Source organism: Pholcus phalangioides, unplaced genomic scaffold (genome assembly GCF_987345545.1).
Source record: "Pholcus phalangioides strain wild (caught in Gottingen) unplaced genomic scaffold, Ppha-v1.0 ptg000004l_1, whole genome shotgun sequence".
NCBI lineage: Eukaryota > Metazoa > Arthropoda > Arachnida > Araneae > Pholcidae > Pholcus > Pholcus phalangioides.
Genome location: NW_028301597.1, coordinates 2,857,860 through 2,884,508, shown reverse-complemented (window position 1 = coordinate 2,884,508; position 26,649 = coordinate 2,857,860). Strand labels below are relative to the sequence as shown.

The 26,649-nt window shown below is 33.9% G+C and overlaps 1 protein-coding gene across 1 annotated transcript; it reads right to left on the bottom strand.

Moving 5' to 3' along the window:
- LOC149086426 (fatty acyl-CoA reductase 1-like) lies at positions 1 to 21,234 on the bottom strand. The gene is made up of 12 exons (XM_089255534.1): positions 20,876 to 21,234; positions 14,102 to 14,218; positions 13,578 to 13,753; positions 9,170 to 9,242; positions 6,816 to 6,922; positions 6,053 to 6,230; positions 5,793 to 5,837; positions 3,947 to 4,065; positions 2,396 to 2,635; positions 1,304 to 1,433; positions 425 to 552; positions 1 to 294 (listed from the first exon to the last, which is right to left on the bottom strand). The coding sequence occupies exons 1-12, from the start codon at positions 21,020 to 21,022 to the stop codon at positions 189 to 191; spliced, it is 1,566 nt and encodes a 521-aa protein (XP_089111660.1). The 5' UTR covers positions 21,023 to 21,234; the 3' UTR covers positions 1 to 188.
- Positions 21,235 to 26,649: the final 5,415 nt, after the last annotated feature.

The following is a 26,649-nucleotide window of genomic DNA, read 5'->3' as shown; positions in this document are numbered from 1 at the left end:
TTATATGTAATAAAAAGTTGGTTTGATTTATTTCGAAAACTCTGAAACCACCAGAAATATATACAATTTTTGTAGCAAAACAAATGACGCAAACACATGATCTAGTCTAGAACAAAAATTAGTTCATGTCGGTTTAAAACATGTGAAATATATAGTGGTAGCCTTTCAATATGAGAATAAGTAGATTCTCAAAATCTGCCGTTCGGGAGAACTGTCTTGGAGATGACAAAGCCGATGAGAACGAGAATCCATGTTATAGCCATCCATTTGATGAACGTTGTCAATATGTACCTCCTGGTGATAGAAGAAGGAGTTGCATTAAAAAATATAAAAGGGGGAAATCCTATTGCAGACATTACATTAAAAGTCTGTAAAATTGAAGTGTTCGTTATTCGTTGAGTATGAATGAGAATTGGTGAAATACCTGTGCGCTATCGGCAACCTGTCGGAATATTTCCTACGATCTTTTTCCCACTCGTAGAATGGTGCACCCGTTTTCAAACTTTTCGCTATTGAGTCTACTGTAAAACCCTTTATGTTGATCGGAAATACCTGCATTGATGATGAAAACAAATTTATCACGCACCGTATTTATAATATGTTTTAGAATTAGAATACGGTGCTTTCAAAAATGAGTATATTGTATGGTAATTAATTGATAAATATGTAGATAAATATTTGTTCAATTTCGGCAGTGATAATTTTATACGGTAATTAATAAATACTCGCGTGATTCAGAGACACTCGATTAAGACCTACAACTACTTAATCATGTACATGAATGTCGCAAGTATTCCTCTGAGGAAGTTTTAACGAATTCGTAAACTAATGAATTTTTTAATAAATTTAATGATTGTTTTCTGATGAATTGGTAAATTGAATCAACCAACATATATCATGAATGTCTAATGTGTGAGTACGTGATATGTTAAAAACGCTTCCACCTAGCTTCTAAATTAGTGAACCAGATACTTAAATTTTATCGATTATAATTTTTCCAGTTGCGGATAAATACATATCCTGCTATCTGATATAATAGGGAGTAGGCAAACATTGAACACCATAACACGAAAACTCAGACATCTAGCATTTTCCCCCTTCAAAATGTGGAAGTCTGATGGCAGCACCAGTGGAATACAAAACACATCTGACTGTGAGAACATAAATACGATAGGTTCGCGCAAAAATTGCAAAAAACTTTTCGACATAAATCATCTCGTTATAAATTCCCCAGAGGAATATTTACAAAGTGTACAATATGAAGTAGTAGCAGAAGAGCATCTTATTGCAATAATTTAATTACCTCTTGATCCTTTGGAAGTTGAGATGCGATGAGCATTTTGTAGTTGTCACATTTGAACCTCCATTCATTTGTGAGGAAATGACTAAGATAATTTATACAGGTGTCGTAGAAAAAGTAGAGTCTCGTCAACCTGCAACGAAATACAGAACTTTCTCAGAGTATTGATAATACTTAATATTATCATCCTAAACAGTGAGTTCGTATTAATAAATATGCTATAATTTTTTGATTACGTATTTGTCATTAGTTATATGTGACTTTCTGAAGTTTTATTAATAGAAACAATTAAAAGTGATGATATATATTCTGCAGTAACTGAGTAGTGCATTATGTGAGATTATTTACATGTCATTAATGCATGTTAAGCTAATGAGCCGCTGTCTCTTTGCGCATGTGCACTAGTCGAACCATTTTTTTTATTTGTTTTTGCTCGGATCATTCGCATTATCAAAAAAAAAGAAATATCTATGTGTTACATAGCGATTTTCTTGAACATTCAAGAACTACCTGTAAAGCAATTTTTAATCTGAATACTGATTTTAAATAAATAAAGCTACTGAATATTAAAAAAACAAATACACTACCAAAAATTAAAAATTCAATACTTTGAACGTTTTTTTCTATGTGTTTGAAAATTTCACCAGAGATTTATTTCATGTTTTACAGAAGCTCATTCCATAACAAATCGATTAAAAAAAATTGAAAGTGACCGACGAAAGAAAAATTTTATGACAAAAACCAAAATTATTTTTTGGTTTTTTTCAATTGGTTTTTATCGCAAAATTAAAATTCATGTAGCTCCACAAATGCGCGGAGCAAGTCGTTAAAAATTTAGGTATTATCATACATTGACAGCACATGTACAGAATTCGAAAAAAAACCATGCCTGTCATGCAACACTGTGAGTAGAGATAATATTGGTTTTTGCGGTCTATTTGTTATGGAACGAGTATCTGTAAAAAAAAAAAATAAATAAAGCATATTTTTTCGTTTTGATTCTGTGATCATTCACTCATCTGCATGTTTACTATCTCTGGTGAGAATTTCAAATAGTCTAGTAGTATTTCATGTAGTATTACAAAAGTAACTGACTTCGGTTTTTTCCCCATTAGCATTAGGATGAAATCGATACATAGTGCTGGTGCATAATGATTGACCAAGGCACTGGCCCAGTATGTGAGATAGTGTTTCCTCATAACTAGGAATGGTTTCTGGTACATTTTTGGAAGAGGATTGATTTTCTGCATCCGGTATAAGGTATTGATGAAGTAACCCCACGTCGTTGGACTGATGACACTCGATCCACAATGCACAACAAGCAAGTCTTCTGGTCTATGGAAAATGAAAAATTATATTGATGTTAATCAATTCGTGAAAGGCAATAGAACGTATATACGAGTTGTTTTTACAATATAAAAGACAGATTTTTAAATATAAAAGACAGATGGTAGCATTAGCATAACTCGAAACATTCGTAACTCTGACAACATGAATACATTAGGGTTACGCATATACACACGCAACACGTTCAGAGATGCAAAAATTTGTTAGAAAGTCCTATAGGAATGTTTATAACGTTCATGTATTGTTAAGCAGTAGTAGTGTATGATGGAAAAATATCCAGAACCGGTTTCGGTATAATCTAGATTACCGGTACAGGATGCAGAAGATCTAACGCAGAATACATGGAAGTGACAACCTGACATCATGAAGTACCTCAAAATTCGATTATTAAAATGGACTCACCACATTATTAGGATGGAGGAAGGAAAGAAACCCCCAAAGTACATAAGTCTTCCTGGCTAAGCCTAGTTTATAACGTTATACATCCTTGACTGTGGCATATATTTCAGAAAGATGCATCAAAAAATGAAAATATTTTTCCATGTTTAATTTTGTACATTATTTCGATAGAAAGAGATAAAACAAATCAATTTGACCCTCACAGGAAAAACAAAATTATTTTTTCTAATAAAAAAAATCGTTTAATCACAAGTATTTCACTTTCCAGTTTCCCGGAAGCTGGTTTTCTGAGGTTTTCCCACTTTGAGACGTGAATGTGAGTCAGTATCTCATTTGAAAGAAAGAGTCTTTCTTCCTCCTCCTCAAAGAGCAGGCCTTCAACATGATGCTTATTTAACATAAAAATTCAGACATACGTCATTTTCACCTCAAAATACGGAAGATAGATGACGATAACATGCGAAACACGCATAGCTTTAACAACAGAAATACGTTAGGGACACATACATACAAAATACAGTATTTTGTATTCTGAGCTTCTATCAATTCGTCAGAAATTCCTCAGTGGAATGTGCAGTTAAGTAGCAGTAGTAGTAGTAGTTGCTAGAACTAGGTTCGGTTACACAGATAAGAAGTTTATAAATTTCGTACCGAAATAAGGACAAGTTGAGAGGAGTCTACTGTCTCTAAAAAGACCGAGGCACTTCAGATTTTTAGTATGGTAAAGCATTACAGGAAACAGGTTTGCCTAAAATAAACGTCTTAAAAAGGCTTAAGGCTGGCTACTCAGAACTAGCCAGACTTGTCAGTCTAATTTCAAAAAATTGAATCGATCGAATGACGGAGGTTACCCAGAACAATCACTAAATCAACACTTATGTAAGAATTTTGAGGACTTACTTCTTTGTAAAAACATGCCAAGCTGCCGTTATGAGTGTATTTGCAACGATGTCGACTGGAATAATATCTATTACTTTATCTGGGTCGCATAGCAGCACACGAACAAATCCTTTACCGATCTGGGAATGGGAATGATCAAGTAAATATAATAACCCTTTAAGCGTCATAGCAGAAATCACAAAACACCATAAAAAAATCTTTAAAATGCCATAACTTTTTGAATAAAGTAGACTTTTTTCCATTTTTCAATAGGTTCAAACTAAGGGGTATAGATGGAAATGTTTTACTGAGAAATAAATTTTACAAAATATCTAGGCCAGTCAATGCTAAAATAAGAGGCTTTTGAGGAGGCAAGATATCTCGTCAATGCCGCTCAAGGCGTCAAAAAAAATATTCATCGAAAATTATCAAAAAGGTAATATAATGGCATGTTTTCATGTGCTAACAATAACATTCTTAATGCATATAAGAATATATTTTTTGAATTTAAGAATACGCGTGTAAGGAAAAAACTATACGCGAAGTTGAAATTATATGTTAAAACCCATTTTTTTATTCAATATTTGTTTCTGCGATACGAATGCACTTTATCTTATCGATAAATTTACGCTATAAAAGTGATGTGTGTCCGATAATCATAAAAATATGCATGAATTTTTTTTCCTGCTTAAAAAAGAGATATAAATTGAGGGATATCGACGACCATCGTTATGACTGAATACGTGTATAACGATATTGCTGGGATATCGAAACTTTCATAAAAATATATAAATGGTATTCAAGTTCCAAAACTCAGCATTATATTTCTCTGATATAATTGAACTTTTCCGATGGAGAATTTTTTTTTTGAACTTTCATTACATTATTTTGTAATGGAAGCAAGAACAAAAAATATCAAAATTTTCGCTTAACGTATATATTCATTTCCAAATATAATCGCTGCCATGAATGGAAAATTTTCTGAGGATTGTTGTACCTTATCTAGCAATACATATGATTACCAGTCAAGACCACTTTTCTAAGGTTCATATATTGTTTTCATTTCAAAAGACCTATATATATATAAAACTGAAGAAGCAACTAGTTATGGTTTCATCTCTTTATATTTATTCATTTATTTCATTTTTTCTTTTGCAGCTGCCCTATGTTGATCTGCCTACGTGATCACCTTTTTGATACTTCTCACCCCCTTCCCCCTTTCCGATTTAATCAGTTTATTGAATACCCAGCCCCAGGTCGGGTTTGCGATTTTATCACTTCTGTAAAAATACACATTGGCAACTCTCATATGTAAATTATGCTTGCTTTGTTCTTCTAATTGTATATATTTGATGATTTGATGTTTCTTCTTACCAATGTCCTTAACGTGTATATATATATATGTATCTCTACTCACCCCTTCCCTTTTTTTCTGCCGTTTAATGCAATTTTTGTGTCTGTTTGCTCACGGGCTTCAGCCTAAAGCAAGAATAAGTTATTATTATTATTATTATTTCATTTTTTTTCATGTATTTTTTTCGGTTATGATCGTGTCTTGTTCCACATAGATAGTTGATTTTCGAATGTAAACATGTTTTTCAATCTTTATATCTTCCTATGCAATTTACTTTTGTTTATTTCGTCTATGAATATTCAAAATCTTTTTTAATGATCTTATCACATATATTTCCCGATTTCTGCGGAAAATACGGTGCTATCCATAATTTTTGATCTTAAATTTAAGAGTTTCCGAAGATTCGCTATTTGGTATGCTTATGCTCCAGGACTCTGATGCATTATAGACATATAACTATATGCACGAAATAAAATAGATATAACACAGAGAGAGAGAGTAATCCATACTTACACCTAAGCTGACATCAGTGATACCTGCGCCCTCTTCGATGTAACCCTAAGAAAAATCATTTTTTAAATATTATTACATGTAGTTTACTTCCATCACATTGATATTTAGCAATAATAAAGTTTACGAAATACTATACAAATGTTATTTGATTCCTTTATAATCGTTCGCCTGATTTTAAGAGGAATGTATATTAGAAGAATTCAACACAACAAATGAGCATTCACTCTTGGAGCCTCGTTTTTTTTTTTATATACACTCACCGGCAAAACGCCCTTCCAGGTGGTTATGATGACCGAAGGTCGAACAATGGCTAAAGGAATATCTTTGACTTCCCTGGACAAATAATCCTCGCAAACGGCTTTGCTGAATGTGTAAGTATTTGGCCACTTTGGTCGACATTGCTCAGCCAACATAGTCAATTCCTTGTCATCTCCTCGTCTTTATAAAATAGTTAATACACATTTATTGTTTTCATATGTTTTAAATTAGCTAATGCCACATAAAAAACTTATATAGTGAATTTTACCAATATTACTCATACAAGGAAACAGTTATTTTCCGGATATTATGCTGAGGTGAGCTCGGAAAGAAAAGTCATCACGTCTCCGCCGGGACTCGAACCCAGGCCCTCTTGCATACCGGCTGCTTCCATTATTTCTTCCTTAGGAAGGCAGATTCATGTGTCTCCAGTGGTATAGATGGTAGCATGCTTGCCCGGTATGCAAGAGGGCCTGGGTTCGAGTCCCGGCGGAGACGTGATGACTTTTCTTTCCGAGCTCACCTCAGCATAATATCCGGAAAATAACTGTTTCCTTGATATCTCTGGCTGAGAAAAAAGCCATCTATATCTCTCATTACTCATACATTTCAACAGATTATTAACCAAAATATTTTTACTAATTTTCCATACTGCACATTCCGAAGGAAAAGTATCTAAGGAAGCTCTGTAAAAGTTACTGCATTACATTCCGACGCTCATAATAAAGATCACAATTAATTAAATCAACTATATAATAATATTACCTCGCTGCTTCCATTATTTCTCTGGGGTTGACCTGCAACTGCGTTACCGCTTCTTCAACTTTGAACTTATTGCAAAATGAATATGCAGTAGATGTGTGAATGAATACCTGCCAATAAAAAAAATAGAGTAACAAACGGAAATCAATATTAATAAAATTGAAATGATTTTATTGTATTAACCGATAAATTTTATAAGACCTCTTATACTGAATCAGGTTTCACTCTGGTAACTTGTGCTGGGTCGTTAACCAGCACCTGCGTCAACCCTTCGATCACGATTACTGTTTTGATCAATAGCGGGTCCATTTTTCTTTGGAGATTCTCAATAAAATTTCATGAAAGCATAATTCGCAAAGGTATTTGTAAATAATTTGTACGTTATTGTAAATATTTATACATAATTTTATTAGGGCTGGTCATCAATTAAAACTTTTAACTGGTAAATCAAACTATTATTTTGAAACATTTATTGATAGTATAAAATAGGTGCCCAAGACAAGTTTTTGAACTGAGATGCAGACTGTATGATTTTTTATTCTATTGTCTTTATTTTGTATATTATTTCTATTCATGTGTTTGTGTGTGTTGTTTTGCAATTTAAGAAAATTTAATCGATTAATCGAATTTTAATCGAATAATCTCAAATGCTAACACTTTATGGCAAACTTTTTTTTTTATTGATTATTTTATTGCCGCAAAAATATGTTTTATTAATTCCACTGCCCTATTCGCTAAATGGATACAAATATTACAAAACATTAAGCTATATTAGGGCTACATGCTTGAAGTAATGCTGAACATTTTTGTCTTATCTTGGAATTTTTTCAAGTCGTTTATTTCTAGAAAATCAGTGAAAAAATAGCCATTTTTAGGTTATTCACTGATTTCAAAGCTACATTCGATTATTTTTTTCTCTTGAAATCGCTCTCAAATGATGGTGAGATGATGCTTCACGAACAAGAAAAGTTCTATTCCCAGGGGAGACAATAAATTTTGGTCTTGTCTTCGACAACGTTTGTGAAACTCGATTTGAAACTGAAATCATCACTAGCTTTCGTTGAATGAACTTGTATTATCTCGTGTCAAAAAATTTGATCAAAATATTGATTCAAATATTTTTTTATATTGTCGCATATCTGAAATGTTTTGTATAGGAATGTAATTTAAGGCATCTAATCCTTTCATCAAATAAATTAAATTAAATTATAACCTTTTTTTTCGCCACTACTGACTCCTTCCCCCAGCAAAAAAAAAATTTTAATGGGAAATACAAAAATGAAAAATTTTTATGTGCCCACCAAGCTAAAACAAACTGTCAATTTGTAAAATTTGTATCCCTTTATCATACAAGGAAAAAATTCTATTCGATAATAGTTTGATGAGAAATCACTGAGAAATCGATGAATGAAATTGATTTTCAGCATTTTTCGCGTCTTTTTTGAAGCCTTGAAATTTTTCTAGACAGTTATTTTAGCATGTAAAAAGTGGCAAAAATCAAGAATTTCAATCAACTATATCTCTTGGTGAGTTTGCATTCAATTATTAAGGTTAAATTTCCCTCGGTTTAATAAATAGAGAGGCTCAAATTTTTCTAATTCAAGTTTTTGGTGATTGGAAACCATATGAAAATTTTAATCCTTTTATGTTCCCCCTCATAATAATTTGAGAGATCTAATCCATCACAGCAAAAAAAAAAATATTTTTTTTTTGCTGTGATGGATTATTAGTATAAATACTCTAGTTTTAAAATGAGCCGTAGAGATTTTATTTCTTTCGGACATTTTTAATGAAACACCATTAAAAGAAAAACAAAAAAGGCAGGAGCTCCAGCTTTAGCATTCGCGCCCTGAAGTTGCTTTTAGCCGGTTTCCCATTTGGAAAAGTCTCTCCGCAGAGAGCAGACAGACTTTCTAAACATCATACTTACATAACATTAAAAAAAAAAATTCAAGCATTTATTCATCTTCACTTCGAAATATGGGAGACAGAAGGCAGCACCAGCAAGAACACGAAACAAACATAACTCTGACAACATGGATACGTTAGGGTCACACACACATACCCACATAAAAAACACGTTCCTGCATGTACCGATTCGTTAGAAATGCCGCTGAGGAATGTTAAGAAACGCGAGTTGCATTTGGGCAGTTAAATAGTACAGCAGTAATGGTCATACATCGCAGTCGATTTTTGGTAAGTAAAAAAAGTAATCAAGTCGCAAGCGAGTTAAATTTTAATGCCAACTCCTTGTCTAGAATGTTGTACTTAAAAAAATATTTTTTTCTATTATTATTTTATTCATTTACTTATCGCAATCTTCGGTATGATTCGTGGTAATTAAATATAAATATTACCGTAAGGTTATGCAGTTTCCGAGCGAAGTTCACGACATTTTCAGTCCCAATGACATTCTGAGTGATAATATATCTGAAAGGAAAAGAAAATTATTTGTTTTACTGATTCAAATGCAATAGCTTGGACCATATGTATTATTTATTGACACTGATATTATTAAAGAAATCTCTCAATTAACTTTTACTGTTTTTTCCTCTCTAATCGTTCAAAGGAGAGTTCTTGTCCATGAATCTCGGCTTTATTCATATACCTCTTTAAAAAATAAATACATATTCCAACTGGATGTGGAAATTGGTGCTTCAAAATGATAAATTTTAAGGGATTGGAACAATATAAAACGTTGTACAACTGCAAAATCACAAAAAAAAAAAAAAATGAAATAAACGAAAATCGAAGGGAAAGTCATTCAAATCATTTTTAGATAAAATTTTAAAATTCAATGAAATTCATTTCCCACCGAAAAGCATGTTGCATTCAAAATTTGTGAATAAATGCAAAAAGAAAGAAAAAAATTTATTATTTTTCCCACTTTTTTGTTTTTATCGATATACTAGCTATAATACCTGGCGTTGCCCGGGTTTTCTTCAATGAGGCTTTTTTGGATCACGATGATATCTCCCTCTTTCTTCGAGAGACATGCAAACCGTGTCTAAGTTCACCAATATGGTGAATTCCTGCACGACTCATGAAAGAAACAAATTTAGATTTAAAGAAACGTAGAAATTAATATATTTTTTTTCCTTTTTTAAGGGCGCTAAATATTTCGATTCCCCCTCCCCTTTTGAACTTCAAGTTATCCATCTGCCTATTCCTGCATCCAAAAATGCTTAGTTAAAGCTGTGGAATTTCTTCGATGTACTTTATGGGCCCATAATTAATTTTGAAACATCCTAAACCATATGTGAATTTATGCAGACAATATTATGAATATTAAAACAATTATGAATATTAAAAGACAATACGAAGACGTTAATTTTCATGCTTGAGAAGATGTAAATAAAAAGTTGAAATCAATGTTATGGCATGGATATCCAACTTGAAAGTAGGTCCGGCTAATTACTTCGTATTTAATTTTCTGTGCTTCATATATATATATCTCTAAGCGAACTCAGTATTTCAAAAACCGAGTATTTAATACAATTTTTAAAATTATTAATGTGTGTGTGTGTGACAGAAAACCCCTCCAAATTTCCGCATTTCTACAGTAAAATCGGCAATTTTAACACTGATTTCTATGAGGATCACTCTTTTCCTGACCCTCAAAGCGATGCTGATGATGATGATTATGACGTCAATCAAAAAACCTCATTACTGGGAGAATTAAAAATGTGGCAAACCATTATAAAGGCATAAATATTGTACATTTACTGACAGCGTTGAAGAAGTGACAAACCATTGTAAAGGCATATACACGTCTTAAACGCATTGCTAGGGAACCACGGTAACCAAAGTAAACATTCGGAAAGCGATTGTTGAGGCCCAAAAACCATTGTTGCCCTACGGTTTTTTGCCCGTTTGGGGCATTTGCCCTGCTCTGACGAAATTTTAAAGTAGCCTATCGTTTAAGTCGGGTCCCATTTGGTATATATGCAAAATTTGGCGACGATCGATCTAAAATTGTAGATTTGTATAGAGAACATACACACACACAGACAGAGAATCAATTTTATATATATAGACTTTTTTTCTTGATGTTTCGTTTATTATTCCAGGTCGACAAGATGCTCGCCTAAAGTACCATAGGATGCTTAGAGGTGTTGCGCCTTCGATACCCGGATTGTACTTGTCAGAAACTTTCCTGAAGTTGGGATACAATAGAAACGGCGACATTACCGCAGAAAACATTGCTACCGCAGGGAGTCCTACATCAAGGGGTTACCGTTCGGAATCGGCAATAAATTGTACTTCAAGGTCTACAGTCCTCGAGTGCAAAAAATGACCGTGGTGCGACAAAAATGATCAAATGAAAATAAGCTTCATTGTAAAAAATCGCGACATTCTTAGAGAAGGCAAAATTACACGGGGGAAATTGTCCCGAAAATAGATAATGTCAATGATCAAGTCGGAACGTCACGCATTTAACAATATTGGTTTTTCTTTGTTTCTGTTTTTTTCAGTAAAAAAAGCACAAATATTTAATTAATGTGGTAAGAGCTAATTCTGCGAATTTCTTGGGAAAACGTCTTAAAAATGTAATCAAAAACGACGAAATGTGTCGTTATGTCACAGGTTGTTGCGTTTTCAACTGCGTTTATAAACAAGGATCATTAACAATATCCTCTATGGCAGCGGTTCTGTGTCCACTTCCGAGGGGCTTTGCAACCGCTCGACGAAAATAAAACAAATCAGTAAATTTGATAAACAAATAAAATGGCCGACCGGGCTTCACCATAAAAATTATATACTAAAAAAGGGCTCTGAGAATCAAAAAAGGTTGAGAACTGCTGCTTTATGGTGATATAGTTCCCACCTCCAATTATCGATTATCGACGTTATAGCCGAGTTGCCGTTATTTCCGAGGTTAAAAGTTTACCTCGGAATTTTTTTTCCTCCAAGTTTCCTTTATAATCAAGTTTAACTGTATAATTAAAAAGACTTTTTTTCCTTTCTTATAGTTTAGTGGTCCTACATGCTCGACAGTGACCGTGAACAACAAGTACTGCAGTATTTCTCTAATGGAAAATCGAGGTATCGAAGAAACCTCGAGTTTTCACTTATTTCAGTTTGGTTTCTAGCGGTTTTTCTTGCGGTTTAAGAATAGCATATCAATTTTTCTGTATTTATAAAATAATAAAAAAATTATTTTGGTTTATATGGAGTCCACATATGTAACGTTCCTTTATTGTTATTTTTTTTCCAATATTCTTCAAGGTGACGAAATTTACTACTTTGCCTGGCCTTGCCATGACGGTCTCTGCAAACTTGGTAGGCGTAAACCAGAGACCGATTATGGAGGCCGGGCTAGTTTACCAGTTGCATCACTTCGTTACAAACACACGTGTTCGTGATATTTTCTCTTTCATTTTTCCGTCGTCTTAGAAAATTCTAGAGATCGCACCAATTTTTTTCAAGTGGAACTGGTTTAACCGCGGGGATGATCTATCTCATCTCTCTACCTCTTCCAGAACAGAGTCAACGCCCGTTAACGAATTATTTTTCGTGGAAAATGAGAGAAAAAATTGGAAAATATCCCACACGCACATATTAGTTGCGGAACTGCCCAAAAAGCAGATGGAAAAAAGGGGGGGGGGGGCTTATTTTATTTATGTTTTGGAGAGAGAGAAAAATAGCCTTGAAGTAAAAAAGTTAAAGAATCAACAAGAAACTCGATAGATGCCTAACGCTTTTCCACTGCTATTCGCTGAAATCAATAGCTACGTTTTTGCTATCGAACAAGAAATTTAAAATGTTCTAAAAACAGTTGTGTGTTTTCGAACACGAAAATATTCGTAATTCACAAAACCGAACAAATCTGAACATACAATTATTCATCATGTCAAAAATCATGAAGTTTGGATTATCCTATCGCTCGTTAAATACTAAAAATTGGGAGAAGTTTCCAAGCGATGAATTCATATTTTTAATAGTTAATTTTTAACTTCTCGACAAATTGTTTTTACATATTTTCAGAATAATCATGCATATCAATTAATATAACAGCTTGTGACAATGTGTTACATGGTCAAGAGATCCAACCGGCCTTGAATCGAGTAATGAAGTACAGTGAAACCTCGATATAACGACGCACTGTGTACCAAGAAAGAATATCATTGTAGATGGGTTATCATTGTATCGTAAGGTAGCAATATCATCAGGTGCCACCAAATTTATGCTGTTGTTGGCGCATCTCTTCTGAGTCGGCGTTTTTAATACCACCAGAAAATGCATTTATAAGTACTTATTCGTGCCAAAATATTCTGATTATTTAATGAATAAAATTGAGAGTTGTTTCACTCTATAAAATGGTTTACTGCGCAATTACTTGTACGTACTATGCAGGAAGTAGCTTCGCGTGGGCACTTCATTATCATTTACGAAAATGATAATGACACAAAAACTGGTGAGGAATTTAGAATCATATTGAAGGGTATTTCGAGCGAAATATGAAAAAGTTATCGTTGCAACACTGTTTCAAAACCATTTAAGAGAATATCATTACAGAGGGATTTATCGTAGTAAATAATACCGTGGTGTCAATAGGGAGTTTCATATTAGATTACAAGCAATGACAAATAAATTTGAAAAAAAAAATCGTTGTAGAGGGATTTATCGTCATATCGAGTATTTTTTTCACTGTACCATAAAATATTTTTAAAAAATTAAGCAATGATGACATTAGTAAGTATGAGAGATTTTAAGTGTGAAAGATGGAAAGTGTGATATATATTAAGTGCAAAAGATATTTACTTAAGAGGTTTACTGAAATTCACGACAGCTGCACAATGAAATATCACGGAAACCCTTTCCTGAAGTTCCGCCATCATCTCGGAAGAGATCCCCATGTCATCTAATGTTACATCGCCTGATACGACTTCCGTCTTTTCGAGGATTTCTGGACATGATTCTCGGAGTTTGCTAAATATCTGTGAGATATAATAGTAAAATTGTATTATTTTTGAAGACAAATTAAATTCCAGGGTAATTTCTTTTTATCAGTTCATTATAGCATTTTTAAGAAATAGTACAGATAATCCAAGATAAATGATGAATCATTATTTTTTCGACAACTTCTGGCATTAAAGAAACAAAAATTAATACCAAGATAAAATTGCTTCAAAATTTTGAGGTTGAAAATTTTCGTTTAATGTATAAACTAAGTTTTATTTTACATTTTAACTTTAAAGCGATATCAGGTAGATAATATGATCCGTATATCATGAGAAATATCAATTAGTGAATGCATCAATTAATAAAACACGTGTAATGCATACCTTTTTCTTGTATACATGATCTCTTCTTTCTACCGGGCCTACACCTTTTTTCTCTCGAAGCAGAATGTAAATTTTCTTGATACTTGGACAACATCTGAGCAGTGTTTCCAACAAAACCTGGGAAAATAGATTCAATAGGAAATACATAAATCGATTCAAAAACAGAAGATAATTTTAGAATAGACGGTGGTCGAGTCCAAACTTATAATGTGTACTGGTGCGAAAAAAGTAGAATACTTAAATTAATACCCTAGGCTGAAATGTGTTGACAACACACGAATATTATTATATACTACGTGTATCGAAATGTGTCAAAGCATATAGTTTCCTGTCATGGAAAAATTTAAAAACGTGTTTAAAAATTGAAACAAAAAACTCCAAAACACAATCAAGTAGAATTCACTTCATTCATCCTAAAATGGGTACTTTTAGTTCTAAATGCAAAATAAAATTTAGATAAGTTTTAAACGATTGAAATTGATCTTTTACTAAACAATTTATTTTTTTTAATAAATAATTCGAAAAAACTAGTTTTTTCAATGCCATGATACTGATAATAATCAAATTCTAAATGGTACTTCTGTGAGAAGCATTTAAGAAATAAAATATATTCATTTTATCTTTTTCTAAGACATGGTCTTAATTTGAATATATCAATATTCTTTCATCCTTTTAAACCACGTTACACAAACTCTGGGGCAATTAAAATTGTATAGTGAGTTAAGGATTTTAGTGCAATGGTAACTAATTGAGCAGAAAATACCTCATCCATCAATTAGATAAATTTATAAAACTTTAAACTAATATTATCAGTACTTTTCATAGACATTTGGTCTACGAAGAAGTAATTCAGCTGTTATACTGCAGCTTGACAAATCGGGAAAAAAATAGCAAAATTTCTTACAGTGGCGTCGGAGCCGGGCGTGCTGTGGGTGCTCGAGCACCCACGGTAATTTGTGGCTCGGGTCTGGGCACCCCCAGAATTGATTGAGAAATCGTAATTTCCAATATAAAGCTCAAGACGAGCACCCACAGGTTCGAAACATTTCCGACGCCCCTGATTTCTTAGGTACAACCCCTGGGGAGAGGGAAACGTTCAAAATAATTTTTCCCCATTTTCCAAAACTCCTTGACACCTTTGGTATGGTGGTGCACACGCTGACATAAATTCAGAATATTTTTGCGTTCTCGGGTTCCAATTCGTGGATCGGAAATTGTATGCGCCAATAACAATTTTATAGTTGCCATGGGGACCTGCCAACTGTGAATTTTAAACCACACATATTCGACCGAATACTAACTAAATATTCATCCCATCCCTATTTGATTTGTATTTCATTCATGCCCTAATCCCATGGCGTGAATGAATTTCTATTAAAATCACTGTCACGTCTCAAAAAACCTCCCAAACCTTTTTCTCACGATAATCGTGATGCGAAGGCGATACGTTACTACTCGTAGATATGACAAAATTTTTATGAGGGATGACCGAATTTAATTTCTTCTAGAATGTTCCTGACAAGCATATCAACAAATAATTACGTCAGAATCGGGGAATTGAAGGTCACGGGTTTAAAAAATATATAGATAGATAGATATAGTTTTTTTTCTTCCATATTTTGCCTTGAGGGAAAGGAAGTTTTATAAAATACTCAAGTATATACTGAACTTCATATCGCATTTCGGCTTTTGAAGGCTTTTTTTTTATGTGGGTTGCTAAAAATAGAACTGTGTGTTTTCTCTGACCTTCCCTCTATTTCTCATCAAGTGATATACCCTCGGGTTTTTAAAAAAAGCCCAAGCATCCATAGTGATAAAATATACACAGGGTGCATAGGTAACAGTTCGCAACAACAACAACATTTTACTGGCGAACCGTTGATACTATCGGCATGTTTCCAGTTAGAAAAAGTATCCTAGCAGCGTGTGGATCTCAGATACGTCATTCATACTGCAAGGGTTATTTAAAAATGAATGAAATTTTATACAGGCGCCCTGCCCTGAAAACCCCAATTAAAAAGTTGTTTTCCCTGTGTCTCCTGACGCAAACAGAAAAAACTTACACCTTTCTAAGCGCAATATTCGCTGAGGTATTTGAATTCAAAAAATATCGGAGAAAAATTGGAAAACAACAGCATGAATGAGGTGAAGAAGCATTGTCCGTTACTTTGTGCCGTTTTTTTCCAAGCTACTTTTCTCAGAGTTTTGAATTCAAATATCTCATCGAATATTGCAATTGGTTTTTGTTGGCCTCAGCAGAGACAGGCCAACAACTTTCTAATTAAGTTTTCTTAAGATAGGGTGCCTGTATAAAAAGTTAATCTTTTTATTTTGATAACTATACAACCCTTTTGCAATATAAATGACATACCTGAGGTCCACGCGTTATTTGGATATTTTCACTAATAATTGGAAGTATGCCTCTGTAATCAACAGTTCGCCTGTAATTTACGGTGTCCGGTGTTAGCTATGCATCCTGTATGTAGCCAGAGAAATACCATTTAATCGCTCTGACCTGCGACAAGTGCAATGCAATATATCTTCGAAACCCACAGTACATTAATCTTTCGTTTAATTTTATAGCAATGCAAATGCAGTGAAATCTCGATATCACGATACTCTGCGAACCAACAAAAAATAACGTTGTAGAGGGATTATTATTGTATCGAAAGGCAGCATCAACTGGCTCCCCCAAATTTATGCTGTTTTTGGCACCTTTTTCTAAATCGGCGTTGTTAGCACCACCAGAAAATGCACTTATTAGCATGATTTATTCATCACAAATAATTGTAATAAAAAAAAAATCTCAATAAAATTCAGTTGAATGTTTTGCCCGTGTAAAGGAGAGGGGGGTTACTTCACTGCATTTTGGTATACTGCACAGAAAGCGGCAGTACTAACAATATCATTAACACTTTCGGTGATCAGGTGTTGCGAGGCGAAATGCTGATGTTATTAAATGCCCTCGAAAGAGCAAAAACAGGTGACGAGTATACAAAATGTATTGGAGATGATTTTCAGCGAGATATAAAAATTTTTGTAGCAATTTCAAAATCTCTCAAGGAAATGCCGTTACAAATTGATTTATCGTAGTAAAGGATATTTTTAAACATCGATAGAACATTAGACTACACAAGCAATTCGAAACAAGATTAGAGAAAATGTCGTTGTGTGTGTATTTAGCGTTATATATTGAGCATCGCTGTCGAGAGGTTTCACTCTTTTTTCCGATTACAGTCGAATCCTGTTATAGCGACCTCCCACTATGTCGTCCCAAAGAAAATTTTCGTTGAACAAATATCTCATTTCTAGACCTGACACGTGTTAAACTGAGATTCGATGTTACGCTAAACTCGTCATATCGCTGGAATTCTGCGAGATAAATGTTGGCGTTAAATCGGGGTTCAACTGTACCAGTTCACTTCTTTCTGTGGTTTGGTCAAAACCGCATAAATAGCTCAGGGTTATGTTAATCACTTTAATTTCAGGTATAGTGACCACCGATGGCGCTTCACGCGAAATAACTCCTTCACGTCGTCGATATATTCTTTCCTTAAGTTAGAAAAAAAAAAAATTTTAATGGATTTATTAACCATTTTCTTCATGAGGAAATAAATGACTTCTCTGTCTCATGGCAATCACATTTCCATGAAAAACTTCCTACGCACATGCAATTATTTAGATTAACCGGCGATTTGATGCTTTCTAGGTTGCTCACAAGTATAGGTTGATCACGAAAATTCATGAAATCCTTATGATTGTATTTTATTTACGGGGATATTCAAACGGGTATCTAGTTTGCATATCAGTTACGATTTTCGCTTTCGTTAATCATCAATCTTCTTCCTAGAGGCATCTATAATTAGTATGCGAACTTCAAGGGAAAATAGTTTTTTTTCTTTTTCTTCTGCTGCTGTTGAGAAACATGCTACGATATGATGACCTTCACCTAGAATCGGGAGCATTGAATTCGACCATCAAATAAATAATATCATTAGGTCAATAATGCGCTGAATATATCTCTCTTGTAATTGAGAATGACAGGATCAGGGAAAAAATATTTTCTTTACCTGCTTCATACTGTCAAGTTCGTTTTGAATGGATGAAATTTATTTTCTTTTAATAAACATTTAGTAAGCGAGAAAAAGAAAAAAAAAACTACTGACTTTGAGTTATCGTTGAAGTGAGGTTTGACTGTATTAAGGAGATGAGTTTTAGTGGATGGAATAGGTTATTTTTGATATCCACTTATTCGATAACAATAAAAGAGTACATTCAACGCGAAGAGCAATTCACTGTGGGTGATTTTTCTAAGCACAATTTTTGTATTTCGCAAGAACTGAAATTGCATCACGTTTTGTATACGTTACGGTAAATGTCGGTAAATGTGATAAATCCGGTGAGTGTGCATAGTCGCCTGTTATTATACATAATCACTGATCATTTTGGTAAACCAGATAAATTATGTATAGCCCCCACCTCCCATTGGTAAATATGATAAAAATCACCAATAATTAATTTAATTACTTTAATTTACCGTACATTTTCCTCAAACTTCAGTATAGAATGATGAATTTGATGTATATATATATACAGGGTGATTATAAAAAAACTATCCCGACATACGGGCCCCTAACTATCATACCATTCGCAGAAACTGAATGAAATTTTGGCATAAGGTATTTTGATGTACGCGCTCAAGAATGATATGGAAAACAACAGTGTCACTCTAACAGTTACGGTTACAGTGAGAAAATTTCGAAAATATCAAATGGCAACACCAAGTTTTTTGTATTGGAATGTGATCTCCATTGTGAAAAACCCTAAATAGTGTTCGAACGGCAACTGTAGCATGAAAATCACCGGCGGTAGATAGGCTAAAAGTGAGGACAACCAATAAGGACAGAGAAGCAGCATAAAATAAAGCATTTTATTGTGTTTCACAAATTTTCCACATGACCTTGTGGAGCGAGGACTAATCAGGCTGGGATCTCAGCCGAACAAACGGTGTGACGAATGAAGCGAACATTAATGCTCTGGTGCACGGCAAAGTCTTTTTTACTTTTTCCTTGCCTAGCTCCGGGGATTTTCGTGCTACAGGTGCCATTCCAACGCTATTTAGTGCTTTTCAGTATGGAGATCGCATTCCAATACAAAAAACTTGGTGTTGCCATTTGATATTTTCGAAATTTTCTCACTGTAACCGTAACTATTAGAGTGACACTGTTGTTTTCCATATCATTCTTGAGCGCATACCTCAAAATACCTTATGCCAAAATTTCATTCAGTTTCTGCGAATGGTATGATAGTTAGGGGCCCGTATGTCGGGATAGTTTTTTTATAATCACCCCGTATATCATTACAAGAGACATTCTAATTCATACGATTTTATCCTTATAACAGTTACGTATTTTCATTGAATTTAATTTTTATAGAAATGTGTGTATAGTGCACCCATCACGTACGTGAGAAACTACTAAGTAGTTGAAATTAAGTGGTATTTACGCATTTCTTCCATATTGCTTACCAATTTCATTCAAGAATCATGTAAAACATCACCGGTAAAAGTGATAAATGTAAGAAAATTTATCAAACTTTCATGGATAATTGGTGACTATGCATAATAATCGAGGAATCACATTAACCATGACATAATACTTACACTCAAATTTGTATTTACATTAAGGGAAATAAAAATTTGCCTCAAAATTGTACTGGAATTCAATTTCATTTATGGTATAAACCACTTATTATTTATATAACATTGTAAAAGCTCACATATGCGTAAGAGCAGAAGCAATTTTTATTTCTCATTTTTCACAGGTACAAGTAAACTTGGAGGGTGTTCATAAATTTATTAATTCCCAAAGAAATGGGGCAAATAATTATTGACTTTTTTTTTAGAAATATGAATTAATACATGCGATTTTTTCTTCTTTTTTTGCACAGTGGGGGGTTTCTGCCCCACTCTATTTATGATAAGAATTTGTTCTGCTAAATTTCTTGCAGTGGAGCCCTTTTGTGTGTGATTGCACAGTTTGAAAAAAAAATTCCTAGCCCATGTTCAACAGCTGTGTCAGCGACAACAACTGGGACAGGGCAACAACTTTCTCATTCGGTTTTTGAGCACACGTGTTCATGGCCCTCACATCCTGAAGCAGGGCCCCTAGGCTGGGATCTTTTACGGGCCCCCTGACCAGACTTTCACGGGGCCCCTTTATGATGAATTTATAGCGTGAAAAACAAAACAAAAAATTATTAAAATCACCCCGGACCCCAGGGCTGGAGCCTTGTCAGCCCACCCCTTGTAGGGGTCATGCATGTCTCCATATAAAAAGTATTTTTTTTTTTAATTTTAATAACTATACAACTCCTTGCAACAGGAATGATGTATCTAAGTACTACACGTTATTTGGATACTTTTTCATCATTGGAAGTATGCCTATAGGTAGCACACAAATATTTGCACATCAATGTAATAATTTATCACTCCAGCTTAATCGGATACTGAAGATGATATATGTAGTTCTCGTTCTCTATATGATCTCATCGCATGCCATTCTGGGATGGCATTATTATTATCATTGATGATCATCATCATATTATTCTTGGTTTATCACAAATTAGATTAAAATTAAATAAACCGAAGTTTCAGATTGAAGGATTAATCGCTCGATATTAAACATTTTAATCGATCTGAAGCATATCAATTGTACTGTTTTACAACTCTACTCAATACTACCGTCAGAGCAAAAGAAAAGAAATATACATTACCGATCCCAAGTATCCGGAAGCGCCAGTTATGAAGATGAATCGGCCGTCGAGAAACTTTTCGATTCCTGAAATGTCTTCGTCACTGATCGCTGAGCCAGTAGAAACAATGGAATCAGGCATATGGCGGCTATCGGCGGAAAGTGACATTTCCGAGAGGCGGTGAGCAGTCAGTGAGTTGTGAACCAAAATGAGAGAAAGTCCAGCAAAAATAATAATCAAAGTATCAAACCTAGACACTGAAAAAAAAGGATAAAAAAACACAGGGTTGGCATTTAAAGGTTATCGTCTTCTCTGGGCGGTCCTTCGACGCACCAACCACGTTGACCCTGTTCCGTTCTTCCTCTTGCCTATTCTTCCATCTTCTACTTTCCACTGTTCCTTATTCGTCAGCGTATATAGCTGGCGATTTAAAACTTCCACGATCTTCTTCCCCAATAATTTTTTTTTTTCGTTGGGAATTTCCTTCGATAACTTGCTCGGTAAGGTGAAACTTCCAATTAAAAAGAAATGAATGTTTCCCCCTGCAGCTGATTCTTCAAAAAATTCATAGATAAGATGGATCCCGTCAGAATCGCAAGCAGAATTTAGATGTCGGTAAGTGAAGTCAACATTAATAAGATGTTGGTCTAATCATTCCGGCAATTTTAAACATCAACACCTTTGCAATTCAATGGAATCGACAGAATGAAAACACGGTTCTTCAAAGGGGCCGATGAAGAACCGTGTTTGGTGTAGGACAGCGGGCTTCGTGGGAAGCTTAATTTGGCCCGCAATATTTGAAAGGTTGAAGACCCCTGGCCTATAACTAACCCTAGCTTTTAAACTAGAAAAGCTAATATCTAGGGGCATTCCTGCAATCGTTATTGCGGGGTCGCTATAAAGTAACAACGAAGTGCCGAAGAAACCTCTGTACATCAAAGGGCTATTACTCGAGAAATCGATCGATCAAGCATTCAATAAATTTTACAAGCTCGTGTCATGTGAATATTCATAACGTTATTTTGATTTTTTTTTTTCTGTCGGGTAATTAATGAAAAATTTTTGGAAAAAATGGAAAACTATGGATTCTAAAACTAAAGTAAAATAGATATATAAATATGAACTAAGGGGGAAATTGAGTTTTGGATTGAAGGGACAGGGGGAGAAAAACACTTTCAGTCCAAAAAAATTGAAATTCATGTTTTTGGAGTTTTGTGTAGCTCAGTACCACCTCTTTCAACCACGAAAACACCAGAGGCAAAAATGCTTTCAGTCCGCTGTAATAAAAGGATAAAAGATAGGCCACAAAAGGGGAATAATGTACCTATATAGTCACAGCTTCTTTTTAGTTTCCTGAAAAATCTTGTTTTATGGACTGAAAGCATTCCCCCCCCCCCCCCACACACACACACTGTCCTATAACTACCATAACCATAGGCGTACGCAGGATTTTCTCAGGGGGGGTTCATTTTTTTTTTTCTTCTGTGAAGGGGGGTTACATTCTTTCCTATAAAATAACACTATAATCTCGGCTATATATATAGGGTCAGAACCCCAACCCCCCCCCCCCTCTTGCGTACGCCAATGACCATAACTTTTACCCTAGCCCTTCAATTGCTTTAGTGTCATTCCTGCAAAATGATAATTCGAGAAAAATAAATAAAAATCTCAATCACATAGGCCATTGACCATTGCTCATGTTTTTATTTGTTTACGTCATCGTCATCATTTTACGACCGCTTTTTGTCCAAGACATCCTTCACTTCATGGCACTTTATTTGGTCATTGTGATGTATCTCGAATTTTTAAATTCATCAAACCCATTGGTTTGAATCATACATTATAATTTTCACACTTTACATCATACGTTTTACACATCGTTAATTTTACATTATGCAGCTATTTTTTATTTTTATATAGTACGATTCATGCAAGTCTTTTTATTGTTTTTGACTGGCCATTGGTTTTGCGCAGCATGACCTGGTCCTTGCGCCACTAAAATGAAAATCCAGTCCAATTAAAGTCTCAATGTTCACACATCCGTCTTCGTCTAATATTCCGAAAAAAAAATAACCCTTGGCATTTGATCAAAAATTCGTCGAGGTATATATGCTTAAATTTTAGGTTATTGTAACTCTACGTTGTACAAAAATCAAAATTTTCAATTATCGATATCTCCACAAATCCTTTACTCCTGTATCGTAACGTGAAACGTACACGCAGCATGAAGATATTGATAAACATTGATTTTCAAATAAGAATTTCCTCGTTTGATCCATTTCTTTTCAATCGGTATTTAAAAATTTATAAAAAAAATTTATATCAAAATTTTTTCTTTATATATATTTGAAATTATCAGAAATATTTTCAAACACTAGGTATGCACATAACTACTTTATTCAAGAAATTTTTCACAACTCTACACATTCATGATATTTGTATAGCTGAATTTAATAAATTTTTATTGATAAGACGATTTTTTTAATTTTCATTGAAACATATTTGGAGAGAAACTTGGATTAAGTTCAAGGTAAATTTTAATCACAAATATATTTTTATGAATTTGTTTTATTTTTGGATGTTTTGTGACCGGAAGAATGTATTTGAAATAAAAAAAAAAGTCGTATGTGTTTTATCAAGTATATATATACTATACAGTGGAACCTCCCTTAACGGACACTTTTCAATGCTCAATGTATATGATACCTCCTCAATAGCGGACAAAAGTTTTAGTCCCATGGGTGTGCGTTATCGAGAGGTTCTGCTGTATTATTTTATGATAATCAGATGAAAAAAATTATTTTAAAAAACTCGAAATGTATAAAAACTCATTTTACTGCTGCAAATCGACACACGCATACAACATTTTTTTTCAATATTTAATTCCAAACATTTAGAAAAAATATTTTTGAATTCAAAAGGACAAAAAAGTTTCTATTTTAAAAGAAAAAAGTTATATTTATCATCATAACAATATTTGTGATTATGCATAATCACCAATCATCTCGGTAAGTCTGATGTATTTCATTACATTCATCACGGCGATTTTTCATAATTTCGCAATGAAATTGGTAAGTTTGATAAATGATTTAAAAATATATCACTTTCATTTAACCGTTTAAATTCATTATCCCAGACAAATGGTTTTCAAGCTGCGGCGATATGGCTCTCTCGCGGTAATTGGATATTCTAGGGGGACCACGAGTGAAAATCAGATGGGGGAGGGGGCACGAAAAGTATCGAAGGGCCCATGGAGCTGTGAATAAATAAAACTCTCAAGTGGTGGGTAAAAAAATATGACCATTTTCAAAATCCAGCAGAGCTGCCATAGATCCAGGGATATCTTAACCTATGAGCCCATGTGGACATGACCCGGAGCGGCTCATATCTATGGGGAAGGAGGGAGCCTACACGCTGAGATCTGGTATGGTGATTTTCAAATGTAAATATGTAGATATGTGAGCTGTTACTTCCAGTTAAATACTTATTGGGCCCCAAAACATCACTTTTCCCGGGAACCCTCGATGTTGAGACGGAAATGCATAAAACTATTATTTATTATTATTATTTATTATTAGTATTTATTATTAGTATTTATTATTAGTATTTATTATTAGTATTTATTATTAGTATTTATTATTAGTATTTATTATGACTCCTTACATTCCAATCATTTCTTTTGCAAGAAATATTAATGTCTCGCTTTATCTGGATTTCTCCTTCATGGCATTGATAAAACACTTAAAACTTGACAATTTAATTGTAATTTTAAATACTCAAACAAAAGAATACAAGTTACATTCCTTTGTCTCGAAGGTACGGAGATTTGTGTGTCGCCAAATAGTTCTTCTTTAACCTTAATTGAAAAGAAGAAATAGTTACCAAACTCCTATTTTGAATGCCAGACAATTTTCCTGAATCAGTAGCGTGCAATTGTGTCATATCCTCTTAATAATTCCGATGCACCTTCAGATAAACCCTGATAACAGCTTTGAGGAAGTCTCATTACAAACTTTCTTATAATGAGACAGCTTTTTTGCAAACACAAATGCTTGCTATGAATATATTTAAATATCATCTCGTGAATTCACCATGTCAAATACAAGTTTATTGCGTCATTGCAACTAACGAGTCATTGCCATATTTCAGAGAGTTGGGAAGCAAATTCGAATCTTATTCACAATACACACCAAGTATCATGCAAAGAATCGTTGAAGGTTGTTTAGTTTTATTTTAGTTTTTAAAAAAATGTAAAATAAGCCGAATAAGTTTCATGATTTGGCGATGTTCCATCATTCATTCAATTATATAGATTTTAATATTAGATAATGAGTTAAGAAGTTTTAGTAAATTTTCAATGCAAACAAACGAGAAATTAGTAGAAATTGTGATTTTAAAAATTCGGAAAATGCTTTTTCAGATGGCTTCTTATATAAATCATAAAAATCATCTTCTTTTTCAAGCTTCTCATATAAATCATAAAACGACTAAATCTATTTCATGAAATTCACGGAACATAAAAATATTTTCAATTCATAGAAAATTCCTGAAGGGCATAGTCTTTCTGCACAGGATGCCGAAACCGATTATTTTCTCCCGAACGTAGGTGCAATCATGGCTCAGGTTTGTCAACAAAGGATGGCTTTGATATCATCATTATCTGTATAGCTAGTTTCGTTGGGGCAATTTTTTCTCTTAAGAATCTTTTTTTTTTTTACACTATATATATATATATATTTTTTTTTTTTTTTTTGGATGTCTTCCTGTGTGACTCATTGCCTCCAGGCGTTCATGTTTCATGTTTCGTTTGCCAGCGTTATACTTGTAGAATTTCTCCTCACTCTTCTTCCCTGTATAATACTCGCACCTTGTGAAAGTTAAGGATTCCAGAACATTTTTTGGAGGTCATTGAGAGGGGCTTTTTTTTTCCTATCTTCAGAATTGTTGACAAACTTTGTTACACTTTTAAAGTCATAAACGCAATCTTTATAAGGTACATAACTTTTTGTTTGTTTTTTTCTAAAAAGAACAGCCTTGATCGAAAAAAATGAAAAGAAAATGGAGGTCATTACGTGTGGGGGCCATTCTCAATTTTTGTTAGAAAATTACCATCGCATCGAAACCGGTTCGCAAAATGTTCTCGTAGCTCACGTTTTTCAGAAGAATTCACTCTACCCGCAATACTCAGATTGAATGACAATTAAATCGCATTTTGTGTGACGTGTGTGTACGTCTTTGAATCGATACGCCAACTATGGTCGGAAACTGAGCATCGTGGAATAACTCCGATTCGTTTCACGGAAATTTACACGAAGCACATGAAGCAGATACCGTGTCCCACAATCAACTGACGGTTTTCAAAATGGGATAGCAAGAAAACGGTGAAAGATATCAAAGTCGTTCTTGCGAAATATGAATGTGCGAAGTCAGGAATTTCAGATATGTCATTCATGTCGCAAGGTCGATGTATTGTTATTAAAATAAAAAAAAATAACTTTTTATATACTAACATGGCCCGAAAATCCAGTTAGAAAGTTTTTACCCTGTCTTTTCTGATGCAAACAAAAAAAATCCACTTTTCTAAGTATTGAATTCTATTCGCAGAATTTAACTAAAAAGTCGGAGGAGAGTTGGGAGCAAGAATCAACAAAACAGCAGCAGGAACTAACGGATAACGATTATTTCCCAATTTTTCTCCAATGTTTTAATTTAAATGTCTGCAAACGTTGTCCTTAAAAAAACGTGGAATTTTTATTTCTATTTTTTTTATCATCAGGAGAGACAGGGTAATAACT